General features: G+C 42.9%; 1 protein-coding gene across 1 annotated transcript in view; it reads left to right on the plus strand.

Annotated features, from left to right (window-relative positions):
* SLC9A9 (solute carrier family 9 member A9) overlaps positions 1-17,365 on the plus strand; it is a 625,461-nt gene that overhangs the window by 509,194 nt on the left and 98,902 nt on the right. The window contains exon 14 of the mRNA XM_062213558.1: positions 10,286-10,365. Coding sequence (XP_062069542.1) covers positions 10,286-10,365 — 80 coding nt within the window. The remainder of the gene's footprint in view (positions 1-10,285; positions 10,366-17,365) is intronic.

A 17,365-nucleotide genomic window follows, 5' to 3' on the forward strand; every position in this document is an offset into this window, starting at 1 on the left:
AATCTTTGGTTGAAAAAAACTACTAACATAGAAAAGGCCATGGATGCAGGGAGAGATGAAAAATTAGTACCCCTAAAGCGTTTAATTTGCCATATAAATCATTTGGGCCAAAGAAAAGAATTTGACCCCTATAGTAACCTGAAATATTTCTTCAGTAAATGTCAGTTACACCAAGCTGATTTGGGGGTGAGTAGGAGTCTAATTATTTTATCAGTTACTAATAGAACTTCCAACTGTAATTAGAGATTTTCCTATTCCTGTCTTTAGTTCTGTTAGATATCGCATCATGTGTTTCAAAGCTTTTTGCTGGACATAGAATTCTGGCTTGCTGCTTGTTTACAATCGATTGCTTTGAAATTTGCATTCTGCTATTTTCTAACCTCTGTTTTTTCTAATGAAAAGGCGGTAGAAACAAACTTTTTATTTCCCTGAACATAATATGCCCTGTTTGCCTCTGGTTTCTTTTATGTTTTTCTCTTTATCTTTGGCTTTTAGAAGTTTGGTTTTTATATTTCTTGTTTGTTTTTCTTTGAATTTACCCTAATTTAGATTCACTAAGTTTCTTGTATTACTAAGTTGATAGTTTTCATCAAATTTGGGAAATATTCAACTATTGTTTTTTCAAACATCTTTTGTTCTTCACATTCCTCTACTCTCTTTCTAGTACCCAACTATTAAATGAGAAGTCTTCAAAAAGTTTAAAAAGTATGTATTGTGAAAAAACACTATGCATAGATTTTTTTTAATTGCACCAAAATAAACATCTTTTAATTCTATTTTGCATGATACTTTTTTTTAAAAGAATCCTTGTGTATATTAGGCTACTTTATGTTTTTTTTATATCACCTTTGGACTACTCTATTTTGTTCATCTTGTTTCTCTGCAGCGTACAGATTGGATAATTTTTATTGAACTCTTTTCAAGTCCATTTCCACTTTCTTCTGTAGTAACCAATCTGCCCTTAAGCCAAGCTAGTGAATTTTTCATTCTGCAAGTTGCACTTTTTTTCTAGAATTTTCATTGTGTTCTATTTTAACAGCTTACATTTTTCTTCTGATATTTTCTTTTGTGTACTCATTGCCTCCATCTTTAATTTCTCTAGCATGTTTTTACAGCTCTTTTAAAGCCTTTACTTGTTTTTTTTAAACACCAGAGTCATTATCTTTTCTTCAGGGTATAGTGCATGCTTTGCTCTTTCTTCACATGTCTAATAATTTTTAGGATATGCTGGACATTATGAATATTGCATTGTGTAGAGTCTGGATTGTTCTATAAAGGGTTTTGTATTTTATTCATTCAAGCAGTTAAAATCTTATAAATCTTGATTTTATGCTTGCTTTGGCTTATATATTTACCTTTTTTTATTTAGAGTTAGGGTATCCTCATTATTCTAGAACATTGTCCCTATTAGTAAAGCATGCTTTTTCCTGAGGTCTCAACTGCATAGCTGACTTTTAACTTGTTACCTTAATCTCTCCAGTTAGTTCTCAACCTCAGAACAGCTGCTCTCTGCAAGCCTTTGTGAACCATACCTTATTCATGCACAGGCTGGTTTTCAGCCAAGGATCTGAGAGAAATATCCACATGGACTTCTGGGTACCCTGTCTGCCCAATTCCTTCCTCCCTAGTATAGAGCCTTAAAAAATCCCAGCCACTTCAGCAGCACCCAAACTCCCATCTCTGCTCTGGTTCCTCAACTCAGTGAGACTGCTCAGGTTCCCTGCTCGGACACTCTGCCTTCCTTGCACGTCAGCTGGGAAAGGAAACAGAGCTCACTTCATTTGTTCCCTTCTTTCAAGGATCACAGTCCTGAGGTGCCTGTTGTTCAGTGCCTGAATCCTATGGTATGCTTGTTGCAATCAAGATGTCAGCCGAAAATTCTAGTCATCTGAAGGATTGTCTGGGCCTGGAAAATCCACTTCCATGTTGGCAGGAGGCCTTAGTTCCTGCCTAGCTGTTGCCAGGAAGATTTGCTCAGTTCCTCACCACAGGGATCTCTCCACATAGGCGCTTGAAGGACCTCACAATATGGCTGCCAACTTCCTGTAGAGCAAGCCGTCCAACAGAGAGAGCAAGAAGGAAGCTATTCTGTTGTTGTATGAGCCAATTAGAATATGACACACCATCATTTCTTCCATATTCTACTCATTAGAATATAGTACATACCCAGTCAGGAGAGAAGTTAGACTCTGTCTTTTAAAATGAAAGTATCAAATAATTTGTAGATATGTATTTTTTTATTTATTTTTTTAGATATGTATTTTTTAAAGATTTATTTATTTATTTGAAAGTCAGAGTTACACAGAGAGAGGAGAGGCAGAGAGAGAGAAAGGTCTTCCATCCACTGGTTCACTCCCCAATTGGCCACGATGGCTGGAGCTGAGCTGCGCTGATCCGAAGCCAGGAGCCAAGAGCTTCTTCCAAGTCTTCCCACGTGGGTGCAGGGGCCCAAGGACTTGGGCCATCTTACACTGCTTTCCCAGGCCATAGCAGAGAGCTGGATAGGAAGTGGAGCAGCTGGGACTTGAACCACCGCCCATATGGGATGCTGGCACTGCCGGTAAAGCCGGTGGCGGCTTTACCCACTACACCACAGCGCTGGCCCCTAGATATATATTTTTAAACCACCACAATATTCTATTATATTCTCCCAGAAAAAAAACCATTTTTCCCCCACCTGGTTTAACAGAGCTGTCTAGATCAGAACCTTTATTTGTACCTAAAAGGGGTGGGGACACTTTCTTCTGCCAAGGGCCATTTGGATATTTGTAACATTATTCATAGGCCATACAAAATTATCAACTTAAAAATTAGCCTACTGTAGATTCATTGAATTTTGAGTCCTGTCTTCAGTTACCTTAGCAGAGCCTGACTAAATGATTTAGGGGACTTTTCATGGCTGTGGGCTGGACATTCCCCACCCTTGAAACCATGAATTTAGCCCATCTAGTGGTATATTGATGATGTCTCTGCATATCCTTAACAGCTTATCTGCCTTTGTCTAACTGTCTGTTGTGGTTTTTTTTTTTTTTAAAGATTTACTTATTTATTTATTTATTTATTTTTGACAGGCAGAGTGGACAGTGAGAGAGAGAGACAGAGAGAAAGGTCTTCCTTTTGCCGCTGGTTCACCCTCCAATGGCCGCCGCAGTAGCGCTCTGCGGCCGGCGCACCGCGCTGTTCCGGTGGCAGGAGCCAGGTGCTTCTCCTGGTCTCCCATGGGGTGCAGGGCCCAAGCACTTGGGCCATCCTCCACTGCACTCCCTGGCCACAGCAGAGAGCTGGCCTGGAAGAGGGGCAACCGGGACAGGATCGGTGCCCCGACCGGGACTAGAACCCAGTGTGCCGGTGCCGCAAGGCGGAGGATTAGCCTGTTGAGCCACGGCGCCGGCCTATTTATTTATTTATTTATTTGAGAGGTAGAGTTACTGACAGAGAGAGGGAAAGACAGAGAAAAAGGTATTCCATCTGCTGCTTCACTCCCCAGAATTGCTGCAATGGCCAGAGCTGGGCCAATCCAAAGCTGGGAACCAAGAGCTTCTCCTGGGTCTCCCACATGGGTGCAGGGACCCAAGCACTTGGATCATCTTCCACTACTTTTCCAGGACATTAGCAAAGAGCTGGTTTGGAAGAAGAGCAGCCGGGACAGGAACCACTGCCCATATGGGATGCTGGTGCCATGGGCAGAGACTTAGCCTAGTACGCCACAGGGCTGGCTCCTGTCTATTGTGTTTTTTTCTCCTAAGCCTGTACTTTTTCACTGTGCCTTCTTGGGAACTTCTAGAATTTACCTGAGCACGAAGAAGTTGTTAATATTTGTGTAAAGTGCTTTCTATGTAGAGGCTAAGATTTAAAAATTTATGTTTTTTTTTTTAATTCCTATTTTTCCCTCAATTACACCATGGTTTCTCTTCAGAAATATTTCTCTTGAGCTACATGGAATATAGCCTTCTTGTTGTTAATTAGAAAATCAAGGCAATGAACTTGAAATGATGACATAAATACACTCCAGATTGGAGGGAAATGGTAGGGTAAAAGTACTGCTAATAAATTCCATTCACGGCACCATGTGAAAAAGTGCTTTGGAACCAAATCTGCAGATTTGTTATGATAATTATTTGTCCTTGTTATCATTCTACTCAAAGTCCACTGACATTTATGTTGGATATGAAATCCTGAGAAATAGAAAGGAAAATCTCTCTTGGACTTAATCCGTTGAATCCCCCTGAAATCAGGAACAATCCCACAGGATTATCCCAGAGCAGAGTTCATCCAGATCACTTAGCCAAGGCTCCATATTTGAATATTGACAGAGGAATGTATTTACATTTCCTTTTCATTAAAGTTAATGCTACAAACAATCCCTTCTTGCTCCAGTGTCTGGTGTACACAGATGCAGAGACTCTTGCTTTCTCTCAGAGGTTCAAATAAGCTAAAAGCAGAGTACCGTCATCACTTTCCCGTCACTCCCCAGGGCAGAAGGGGCTGTCAAGCACCAGAGTCAGGGATGGGAGGAGAGTTACGCAAAAGGAAACTACTCACGTCCTACTGTGCTCACTCTTTCCCCCACCTCTGATCTATTCTGTTTAAGAAGATAAAAGAAAAATATCAAATGCCCCAGTCATTTTTAAATATTCCCTGAAATAGAGGGCACTAGAGGAGCCAGAAATTCCACTTGTGTCAAGCATTCTGCTCCTGAGAAGTATCAAGGCAAATACAGGCTGAGACCCAACACACTGCAATCTCCAGGTCCCCATTTACAGTACTGGGACTTGAAGCTCAGGGTTGGCAAGGGCACTCATATTATTAAAGGGTAGAGTCCAAATTTTGGGATTTGGTTTCTGGGTCCTCTGCTTATTCCAACATCTGCACCACTTCCCTCTCTCCTCTTTGAGAAAGGACCTTAGAAGAAATATTGCTAATGATAAAGAAAAACACCACCAAATTCCAGATTCTACAGCTAAAATGAGTACTCACAGGCATTGTCCTTGTGTTGCAAGCTGATCTCTGCTTCAGAATAATCCAGATAGATGATGCTACCTGCTGTCCTCTGCCCATCTGGGCCCTCCCAGGGGCTTGCTCTCTGTGCTGCCTCATCAGATACCTTCCCTGTTGCAGGGTGACTGCTAAGGCCAGCCTTCCCTTGGCACATTTGTCTTCAACCCCCAGTGCACAAGCAGAGCACACACTAGACTAACTCATTTATTTCTACTCATTTATGGATGGCCTTTCATAACCAAGTTATTAAGTCATCAATAACTTCAGAGAAATAAATGAATGGATCCAGAACTCGGCCAACAGATATGTAAGATATACACTGAAAAGTTTTATCTTGGATCAGCACAAATGTCAATGCTGGGTCATCAGTAGAATTTACCCCACCTGGGAAAACATGTTCCACAAATGTTTTATTCTAATTGGGACCTAGCTTGTTCTTCTACAAAGTAGTAAAATGAATAACTTGTCCAGTTACCCAAGTAAAATTATTTTAAAAGATTGTGTCTTGGGGCTGGCACTGTGGCTTAGTGGGTAAAGCAGTGTCGGCATCCTATATGGGCGCTGGTTTGAGTCCCGTCTGCTCCACTTCCAATCCAGCTCTCTGCTGTGGCCTGGGAAAGCAATAGAAGATGGCCTAAGTCCTTGGGCCCCTGCACCTGTGTGGGAGATCCAGAAGAAACTCCTGGCTCTTGGCTTTGGCTCAGCCCACCTCTGGCCTTTGCTGCCATCTGGGGAGTGAATCAGCATATGGAAGACCTCTCTCTCTCCCTCTGCCTCTCCCTAACTCTGACTTTCAAATAAATAAATAAATCTTTTTTTTTGAAAAAGTATGTCAATATTTTTCCAAAATGTGGCCAGCGCCGCGGCTCACTAGGCTAATCCTCTGCCTTGCGGCGCCGGCACACCGGGTTCTAGTCCCGGGCGGGGCACCGATCCTGTCCCAGTTGCCCCTCTTCCAGGCCAGCTCTCTGCTGTGGCCAGGGAGTGCAGTGGAGGATGGCCCAAGTGCTTGGGCCCTGCACCCCATGGGAGACCAGGAGAAGCACCTGGCTCCCGCCATCGGATCAGCGTGTTGCGCCAGCCGCAGCGGCCACTGGGGGGGTGAACCAATGGCAAAAGGAAGACCTTTCTCTCTGTTTCTCTCTCACTGTCCACTCTGCCTGTCAAAAAAAAAATTTTTTTTTCCAAAATGCTACCTAATATGTATTGCTTCCATTAACTAACACATATGTGTGTGTGTGTATGTGTATCTTTCTGGAAGATTTGCCAGAAATAGAATATAAGCTCTTTTAGGAATGTTTGCAATGTTCTGAGATATTCCTCTCCAGAAATAAAATACAAAGGAGAGGGAAATAAGAAAGAAAGGGAGATTCTTCTAGACCGTGGGAGCCCTGACATCACCGTCTAGGAGTCTAGAGAAATTCCTCCCTGAAGTTACATTTCTATGGGACACTCTCAGAGTCACCGGCAGTCCACCCCGCCAAGGGGAGCCATGCATTTTCCTAGTATTCAGCAGTATATACAGATGCTGTAGCTCAGCATCTGTGAATACCCCCAGTATTCCAGCCCATCCCCCTGTTCTGCTATCTCTTTGCTCCAGTTTGCTCCCACCTTGCTCCTTGGGTGCCTCATCTAGATGAGAGGAATCCTGGCTGCTGAGGAGCCCCAAGTGTACCAGGCCCCAGTTGCCCTAGTTTTCTCATCTATAAAACAGGAATAAGAGTTGAACATACTTCATCAAATTCTCATAAGAATCTAAAGAGTTAATACCTGGAAACCACTTACACTGGGTTCCACACTTGCATGGTAAGTGTCCAGGAAGCATTAGCTATTATAGTTGTTGTCATTTAAAAAATTAGTATTTTCCATATGATTGGGACCTTGGTGACCAGCCTGTTCAACTTCCTCAATTCGTTTTACAGACAAGGAAGCTGCAGGCCAATGAAGCCCGATTATAGAATGCCTATGCTTTCCACATTTTGAAAACTGAGTCAGCGGCCCGCGCCATGGCTCACTAGGCTAATCCTCTGCCTGGGGCACCGGCATCCCGGGTTCTAGTCCCGGTTGGGGCACCGGATTCTGTCCCGGTTGCCCCTCTTCCAGGCCGGCTCTCTGTGGCCCGGGAGTGCAGTGGAGGATGGCCCAAGTCCTTGGGCCCTGCACCCCATGGGAGACCAGGAGAAGCACCTGGCTCCTGGCTTCGGATCAGCGCAGTGCGCCGGTCGTGGCGGCCATTGGAGGGTGAACCAACAGAAAAAGGAAGACCTTTCTCTCTGTCTCTCTCTCTCACTGTCCACTCTGTCAAAAAAAAAAAAAAAAAAACTGAGGAGTCAGCTATCGTGAAAAGAAACATCGTCTTGGGAGTCCAACAGTCCTTACTCAAATTCCAGCTCATCCTCACTGGCCACTTGCCCCTGAGCTCACTTTTTCCCTTCTCTGTGCATTACTAGGTCCTCATGGGCAACGTAGGTGTAACGTGCCCTACCTTGATGGATTGTTGTGAGAAGTGAAAAATAATGACTGAGAAACTTAATGACTGGATAATGTGCCGTGCGCTGCTGAGGAATAAATGAGCATTCAATAACGAGGGACTGTCGTCGCAGCATCGCTCAGCTGGGTTGCTACAGAGCGGCTGCCAGGGTCCCGGGCCCTGGTTGTCAGCAGAGCTCTCCATTATACCTCCCACCCATCCTTGCAAAAACAAATAAACAAGCCCAGGAATTTGCTGACACTCCTTTTTATAAGGTTCAATCATTTATCCTGTCATGAGCTACCAAAAGTCACCTATGCCTGTTGAGGGATAAAAATCAGTAAGTACCTTGTTTTCCCCAAGCTCTCTCTGATCAGTTTCATTCCACGTGAGCAGTTTTGCTCTGCCGGCTGAACCCCAACATGCTGCTGGGGGATGGGAGCTCAGAAAGAACTTGCAGATGTTGCGTGATGGTGGAGAAACGTGGTGTGCACATCTGACACCTTTCTTGGGTGGAAATATCAAGAGAAAAGTGCAAGGAAGTATGGAAATTGAAGCAGATGTCCCGGTTTCCCATAGGGGGAAATACAAATAAATCCTAACTCGAGCTAATAAAACTTGACACTCCAACTCTAGCAGAAGACAGAGGTTTGTTACTCTTGAAGATTTACCGTGTTCATTTATACATAAAGGCCCTGAGAAGTCCTGCGCTTAGGAAATGTGTTTAACGCTGTCAGACCCATCCTTGTCTGAATGATTGGCCAGAATTCCCATCAATATCATGTGAACAGTGGCATATTCAGGACCACTGGAAACCACATGAGATTTGACATTCAGATATCTTAGGACAACCAATGAGAAGGGAAATGAGAAATTTGAATTTAAATTTCACTGTGAGTCTCTGCTTAAACATTTTTTTTTTAATTTGAGAAGAAAGCAGGGGGAGAGAGAGAGAGAATGCAAGAGAGAGAGAAATCTACTGGCTCACTCCTCAAATGCCTGCAACAGCCAGAGTTGGGCCAAGGCCAAAGCCATGAGCTGGGACTGGATCCTGGTCTCCTTTGTGGATGGCAAGGACCCATTACTTGAGCCATCATCTAGGGTCTGCACTGGCAGGAAGCTGGAGTGAGGAGCCAGAGCCAGGAATTGAACCCAGGCTTTTGGATAAAGAATATGGGCATCTTAAGTGCCAGGCTTAATATCCACTCCTGCTTCAATCATTTTAGGCAAAGAGTAAGTGGCTGATTCAAGATGGACCACGCTTTACTTCCTTGTCATCTTGTTTCACATGTGGAGAATGACACTTGCAGCACCTGGTAGTATATATATATATATATATATATATATATATATATATATATATATATTTCAGAAGGCAGAATAGAGCCCTTAACATTTGTCATTAACCAATAATGGAACTGACTATGAAGGGATAATTAAACAAATGAGTGACAGCAGATCTTCTTGGGCTCAACTAAGGGCTGGCTTTTGTGAGCCCATGGATCACCCTCATCTTCCATGTACCATCTCAACTTTGGAACAATGCTCACATAACTCCTGGGCTGCCAACTCATGGTGAAATTTGGAGGTGGAAACCATGGTCCCAACAGAACAACAATATGCACGTTAAGATATAAATGCCTTGGGGCTGGTGCTGTGGCATAGTGGGTAAAGCCACCACCTGTAGTGCCAGCATCCCATATGGGCACCAGTTGGAGTCCTGGCTGCTCCACTTATAATCCAGCTCTCTGCTATGGCCTGGGGAAGCAGTAGAATATGGCCCAAGTCCTTGGGCCCCTGTACCTGCATGGGAGACCCTGAAGAAGCTCCTGGCTCCCGGCTTTGGATCGGTTCAACTCCAGCCATTGTGGCCATTTGAGGAGTGAACCAGCAGATGGAAGACCTCTCTCTGCCTCTGCCTCTCTGTTACACTGCCTTTCAAATAAATGAATAAATCTTTTTAAGAAAATAAATAAATGCCTTTAATCACAGGGGTAATTGCAATTGGCTGGAATTCTCTTTTCTCAATATGCCAAATGGAATACGCAGAGTAAAAATATCATGGAATATCCTTTGTGCCACTCTGCAAATTTTTTCATCATCTGTGTCTGAAGTTCTCAAAGTGTTTCACCTTTTTTCCTTTTTCTCACATTTTCATCTTCTACTCTCACATGAATGCCATCAAATACTTTCTCTTTCTCTTTTGTCTTCAATTCCTTCTCATCCTCCCTTCCTTTGTAGCCCTGGGGCGGAGGGGAGAGGGAGGCAGGGGAGAATGAAGCACAGTAGTGAGTGACTACAGCTTCCCACCAGGAATATCTCTTTCAGAACTCTTCGTAGTCTAAGCAGGAAGATAGCAAAACCAGCCCCAGCCTTTGGTAGTGATCTGCCAAAAAGAAAATGAAGGCGAATGAGTAACAATTATGAGGCTGGCATCATCTCTTTAGCCTTGACCTTTTGGTAATCCATAAATAAATGCCATCCAAACAGGACAGAAGTAACTACAAAATTCCCACCACCACAACCTGACAGAAATGTCGTTTTTATTGATGTCCAAAGAGTGGCATTTCTTAGTTGTTTCGTAAAATCAGGATTATTAAGAAAAGTAAATGTTGAATTCTGCTTGAGGAATCACATCCACATGGCAAGATCTATGAGCTAATTTGCTTGGCAGCTGCTTCACCATGCAGAAGAAAATGCCTCTACTTAGAAAGGTTGTTTTTTTTTTTTTAACATAGTTAAATTTAATTTGGTTTGATGTATATTTTTATATAAAATATGTTTGACTATTTATCCTTTTTCGTTGTCTCTTTCCAGGAAGCAAATAGCTTGGATAAAAGCACAACCAAAGCAGAGAGCGCCCGGCTCTTCAGGATGTGGTATGGCTTTGACCACAAGTATCCTTTGATAGTAACAATCTCACGGATCCTGACAATCTCACGGATCCTGTCCTGATCCTGTTGCACGCCAGAGAATGACTTTGAGCCCGTCAGCATCAAGGTATGTGTGTCTGCTCGTCAAGAAACACAGAGAGGTAACGCGCATTCACAGCCAAACCTACCAAAAGGGATGAGTCCATCAGTTAAAACGCTGTGGAGTCCATACTTGGAAGTATGGACTCACTTGTATGTATGTACTGTGACGTGCAGCTCAAGTGACATCTCAGAGTCAAATGTATTTGGTGTTTTGTTTTCCTGGGAACTTAATCTAATCTAGTACTTTCTAATGCCAGAGATAAAAACATAGACTCTTGGAGGAACCCATCAGCTTACCACTCTTCCTTTGTCAAGATCTTACTTTCGGTTCAGTTGGCCAAAAAGACCTTCTTGAGTAAGGGTATTATGTGAAAAATCTTTGCAACCTTAGTCCAGGGTCACTTGGACTAAGCTCTTGCACTCTTTTCCTAGAAAACCATGGCTATGCCTTTTTTTTTTTTTCTGAATGCTGTAAAAAATGAAGAGAGGAGAGGGGCTCAAAATGAATGGGCAGAGAATGAATCTGATTCATCAGAGCATAAAATAGCACTGTTTTGGTTTTCCAGGCAGACTTGAGTCAGCCATTTCTGGCAAAGGGCAGTTCTTAAAATTCTGGCAATCAGTGTAAACATAGTAGTTGGATCCACCTTGTCATGTGATGCACAGGGCAGAGAAGTCAGGCCTGGAGTGCTTTGCCATTGTGAGATGCAGTGAGTGGTCCATCTCTAATTTTAGGCAAAAGCGCTAAAGAAGAAAGAAAAGAACTGCACTGTAAATTGAATGTCTTGGGTCTTTGTAGCTGGTTTTTCCACAGTCACAAATCCCTCTCCTTTTCAGGGAAGAAATGTCAGTCCCTCGGTGCTTTTAAGCCCCTGAGCAATGATTAAAGCCATAACAGATCAGTGGCAGAGGAAGAAGAATTAAAAAACAGGGCAAAGAAATTCAAAGAAGAGGTGAAAATGAAAAAGAGAGAAAGGCATGAGAAGTATGGGAAATTCACAATGGGGGTGAGAGGAGAGCAAGCTAAAGGACAGACTGTGGAAAATAGGGAAAAATTAAGAAAGAAGCGAAGCCAACTGAAGATTGAAGAGATAAGCAGAAGCGAAACAACATGAGAATTAGAAAGCAGTTCTCCGAAGATAAGAACGTTCCAAAAATTACAAAATGGTGATGTGGAAGGCAGAGGTTTTTTGAGGTTACATTTAGCTTTTCCATAGCTCTGTCTATGGCCAGTAGGCTTGTCGTGCCCAATGTTGAGCTTTTACGGACAGTGTAGGTTGCCATCCCCTCAGAGTCAGTCCATCTTAACCACTGACTACCTCTTAGAAGTTCTGATGTCTCACTGACAACCTTCTTGGAGAAGGTAATTGCTGGTTGGTGCTCCTGGTTGATCTCTCTTGGAGAGACAGAATTTGCCCCTGCCTTTGTTTATGAATGCCTGATATCCAAATGTGTACAAAGTTATAAAAAGTCTACAAATGATGCACACAAAGAGATATCAGCAACAAAATGATGAATTGGAAATGTGTTAAAAGTTGTTTTTGGTCAGATTCTCTGACAGTGCTGTAAGGAAGACTTTACAATGAAAAAAATGAATAAAGGAGAAAAATTAACTTGGAGATGAGAAAATGAAGGTTGGAGCCCACCCAAGTTTGTAGCTTAAAGCAGTGACACAAAATTCAGATGATGTCATAGTTTTTATCTCACTTTTCTCCAAGGGTTTATTTCCATATGATTATGGACAGACTAGCAAAAATGGAAGCAGATTTACACTCTCAGTAATACCTCTTCTTATGGTAATTTGTCCTCCTGTGCATTCATTCTAGAAATCGCAGGGATGCCATCTCGGCACAAATACATTTCCACTTACAGGAGTTTTTGTATCCTGCTTGTGCTCTGAATTTATACCTAGAGAGTAGCAAGCCAAACAGTTTCAACTCCCTGACCTCTTGACACATCTATATTGTTAGAGACAAATTATCCACTTGGCATTTATGTTCATTCTGTTGTTCACCCAGAACCCAGGTGATGCACCCTGTGGACCTGAGAGGTTAGGCCATGCCAACCATCATCAGTGTAGGGATGATCTCCACACCTTGGGGGTCAGGTTGCTCGGCTCCAACCAAAAAGAAACTGTCATGAGGCTGAAACAAATTTATTATGCGGTTTGGAGCTGTTGAGTCTTCATTTCAATAAAATTACATCATGCAAATAAGGCATCATAAAGAATTACAGACAAAAGAAAAAGAGAGATAAATAAGCCTTCATTTATACCTGTGTTAGTCAGGGTTCTCCAAGGCACAGAAACAGAAGTGCTTTAAGTACACTTGATGAGGGGTCTTCAAAAAGTACATGGAAATGCATATTATGAAAAAATTGCGCATGACTTTCAAGTTTTATGCACCAAAATAAACTTACATTTTTATTCTATTTTTCTACAACCACATATTTGAGAGTGCTTCAAAAACTTCCAGGAAAAAGGAAATTTCAAACTAAGCTTGCTGTAGTACAACAAAAATTTAGGAAGTCAAGTATAGTTTTTTCATAATATGCATTGTCCACAATGTTTTGAAAGACCCCTCATATGTATGTATACATACCAGTATATATGCATATGCACCTACATGCATACATATAATTTATTTCCAGGAATTGGTTTATACAATTGTGGGGGCTGACAAGTCCAAAATCTGTAGGGCAAGCTCTCAGTCTAGAAACTCAGGCAAGAGCTGATGCTGCTGTCATGTGGAAAAATCTCTCTTTTTTAAGGGAAGTCTCAGTTTTGCTCTGAGGCCATGCACTGATTGGGTGAGGCTGACCAAGTCAACTGACTGGAGGTATCCCCTTCAACCGCAACACCTAAGAGAGGGTTTGAACGATGGAGTAGTCTAGCCAACTTGACATGTGTAACTAATCATCACAGCTCCCAATTCCCATTCAGTTTATGCCCAATATTTGGACACAAGAATAGAGAACCCCTCATAGTTTACCATTGTTATCAATAAGATAAACTACTGTCACTCACATAGCTTTGTTGTATCTTATTTTACTTTTTAATAACATAAATAATACATACAACATTCCTATAAAATTTCTCAGAAGGTATGAAATAAACATGGTAAAAGTTAACATTAATGAGGATGAGCCCTGGCTGAGCACTATATTGAGTGTTTCACAGTAGATATTTCATTCCCCTCCCCAGCTCTAAAGGAGGTAGGGAGATCTAGAAAGTGTAACATAACACAAGTGGACGGTGGATTCACTCAGCCTCTCTGATGACAACCTTGGCATCCATATTTGAGAGTACGGTAAGAAGCCTTTGGTGCCAAAAGTGGTGATTGATTAAGATTGCATTATGGGCTGGCACCGCGGCTCACTAGGCTAATCCTCTGCCTGCGGCGCCGGCACCCCAGCTTCTAGTCCCAGTTGGGGCGCCGGATTCTGTCCCGGTTGCCCCTCTTCCAGGCCAGCTCTCTGCTGTGGCCTGGGAGTGCAGTGGAGGATGGCCCAAGTGCTTGGGCCCTGCACCCCATGGAAGACCAGGATAAGCACCTGGCTCCTGGCTTCGGATCAGCACAGCGCCGGTCGCAGCAGCCATTGGAGGGTGAACCAACAGAAAAAGGAAGACCTTTCTCTCTGTCTCTCTCACTGTCCACTCTATCAAAAAAAAAAAAAAAGATTGCATTATGATTCCATGTGGGCAGCAATTCTGAATCTCACAGTGCAAAGAAATTGAGAAGTGGGAAAGGAGAAACAGAATTTATGAATACCAATGCTTTGCCATCAGGAACATTGCTTCATTTAATCCTTACAACCACTCTCTTCATTTTACTTAATTTTTCCCACCACACTCTTTATGGTGAAAGAAACAAACTCTCAAATAACTTTCTTAAGCCTCCATAGCTATTAAGTGATAATTCTGTGTTACAAGCCCAGATCTGTCTCACTCCAAAGTCCATCAGTGAACTTTATAGTTAACAGTTCTACACCCATGATCTCTTAGTCGACCTGTAAAATTCTGTATCTCAATGTTTGTAAAGCCACCATTAAAACCACAAATAATTATGATTCCTTACATTATATAGTGCAGAACTCACATCTGAAGCCTCTATTGACACTGTATGAGATGATACGAAGATTTGGGGGTTTTGTTGGTCACTCAAATAGCACCACCATGAAGAAGTCCCCAAGTTTGAGTTTAGATCCTTAGCTTTTTGGGGGCAGAAAGTTAAATATGACAAAGAATCTAAGAGTGGTTCAGTCTCATAAAAGATAGACTCACTCTAGCCAAGCTCAAAGCAGGCAGAAGTACAAACTACACCAGATTCCTAAATCACCACACCCCCATGGAAAGGAATATTCTTTCCAGCCATGAGAAGGCTCAAGTCACAGTTCTGTCCCATCTGGCTCTCTGGTGCACACCACCCTGGCCTCCCTCAGACATCACAAGGCCATCTTCCCTCAAGACATTTAGTGCCTCCTACCTTCACCTCTTTCATTTAACTTATCAGGAGACCTTCCTGGTCCCACTGTTAAATTAGCAGTCTATCCCTCACTCCTTCCCTTCTTTGTATTTTCACCATAGCACTTTATCATTACCATCTGACACACTGTGTGCTTTATTTGTTCAATGGTCTCCTCCAACCAGGATGGATGCTCTCTGAGACAGAGATTGGGGTCTATTTGCATTCACTGATCTGTCCTCAGGGCATAGAACAGTGCAGGGGTAGATTCTTTTTTTGTTGTTGTTTTTTGTTTTTTTGTTTTTTGACAGGCAGAGTGGACAGTGAGAGAGAGAGACAGAGAGAAAGGTCTTCCTTTGCCGTTGGATCATCCTCCAATGCGGCCAGCGCACCGCGCTGATCCAAAGCCAGGAGCCAGGTGCTTCTCCTGGTCTCCCATACAGGTGCAGGGCCCAAGGACCTGGGCCATCCTCCACTGCACTCCCACTGGCCTGGAAGAGGAGCAACCAGGACAGAATCCGGCACCCCGACCAGGACTAGAACCCGGTGTGCCGGCGCTGCTAGGCAGAGGATTAGCCTATTGAGCCGCGGCGCCGGCCGGGAGTAGATTCTTAATATGTGTTGAGTGAATGAACCGATCAAGCAAGCAAGCAGTGGCTCCCATCTCGGACACCTGCATTTCAGACTCTGATACAGCAGGAAGATCCATCAGTTATCTGAAGGTTGCTAAGTGAGTCTGAAAGCAAAATAGGCTACATGGATAATATTAGTCTTTTCATCCAGACTACTCCAGGTAGACACCTCAACCCCCAGCATCAGTATCTAGCTCCTTGGACAGGAACAGGGACAGCAACAGCTACTCAGAGCAGACTTGGATCCCTGTTCCTTCTGCTGCCCTCCTTCCTGTGGTTGGTTTACCCTTCTAGGGTTTCATTAATACAGCTGTTCTGGTATATTCAAGCATGGCTCTGGTTTGGAAGCCATTCTCTGGGTGACTTTGAATATCTTATCTCACCATTCATGTTATTTTATTAGTACCAAACTCAAAATGTTGGAGCCACTTATCAACCTCACGAACAGTCTCAAACAATGAGGTTAGAAGCAGAAATTGATGTCTCCTGATTCAGATTGTAAGATACCAGGTAAAATTATTTGCTCAGATTCTCAGTGTTACAGCCAGCATGGGAATCTTAGGTTGCCTTATTCGCAGGTGACTAATGATCCTGCCAGACTGTCTGCTTCCTAGTCTTTTTCCATTCTGTCATTCGTCATCTTGTTCCTTAAGCATCTGTATATATTAGTCCTACAGTTGTGAATTACACAGGATAAAAATGACCTTTTCCGAAACAGAAAGGACAGCCCCAAATCATTTTCAGCATTTCCTGTAGGTGGACAATCAACTGAAAATAAGGACTCACCGTGTGGTTGCCAACACTTTACTGAGTGTGAAGAAAGCACAAAGATAACAATGGATTGGCCAGTTGACACTGGAACAGAATTACATGAAACCAGGTGGATGGAGACTTCCTCCACATCACTGGTGTGGAATAAGAGCACAGTGCGGTGTTACCAACAAAACAAACAGCCATGGCATTGTGTGTACGTGGCTCCTGCTCTCACATTTTCCATTTCAAAGAGTCTAGCAAGGAACGTGGCAGGTGCCACACCTCCTTCTGTCCCACTGTGTGACAGGTTGGGACTCCACTCTAGGAAAAGTAAATGTGAACATCAAGGTCATTCAAAATGATACTTGAAACCAAGTATTTAATGGATTTTATAATGTAATGGCATTTTAGTCTTACCAAAAGAAAAGGAAGACAAAATCCTTCCCCTCTTGACAGAATTTATTATATTCCACATGGTCACACTTACTTTAAATCTTGGGTCTGAATATCATGGGCAGCAATTTCCATTTTAAATGATGATCCCTGCGTTGAGCTGAAGACCCCATGAATTATTTATTGGGGTAGTACTGTGGCCTTGTGAATGACTTGAGTCTACCTCTCAAAAAATCCTCAGAGGAGCAAAGAATGTTCGTTTTGTGATCCCTGTTTTATAAATGAGGCAGTTGAATCCAAAGGAGGAAAAGTCATATCCAAGGTCACTGATGGATGGTGAGCCAGCATTCATAACCAGCAGAAGGGCAGGCTGTATCTGCCAGAGGAATTCAGAGGATCCTGTTTCAGGTGGTCCATCCACCAGGTTCTAGCAGCACTGGTAATATGGGTGATGCCACTGTGTAAGTGTGTCTGGCGTACACTTGACAGTTTTAATGTGATAGTTTCTATGGTGGTTCACCAAAAGTTTCCCCAGTCTGGGGATGAGGTATATTTAACTTCCAGTAGTAAGCAGAAGTTGCAGAGGATGGAAGCAATCCTATGTCAAATGCATACTTTATTGGGTGCCTACCATGTGCTAGGCGATATACTGAGTACTGAAAGCCCAGCAATAAACAAGAT

This window comes from Lepus europaeus, chromosome 2 (genome assembly GCF_033115175.1).
Source record: "Lepus europaeus isolate LE1 chromosome 2, mLepTim1.pri, whole genome shotgun sequence".
NCBI classification, from domain to species: Eukaryota; Metazoa; Chordata; class Mammalia; order Lagomorpha; family Leporidae; genus Lepus; species Lepus europaeus.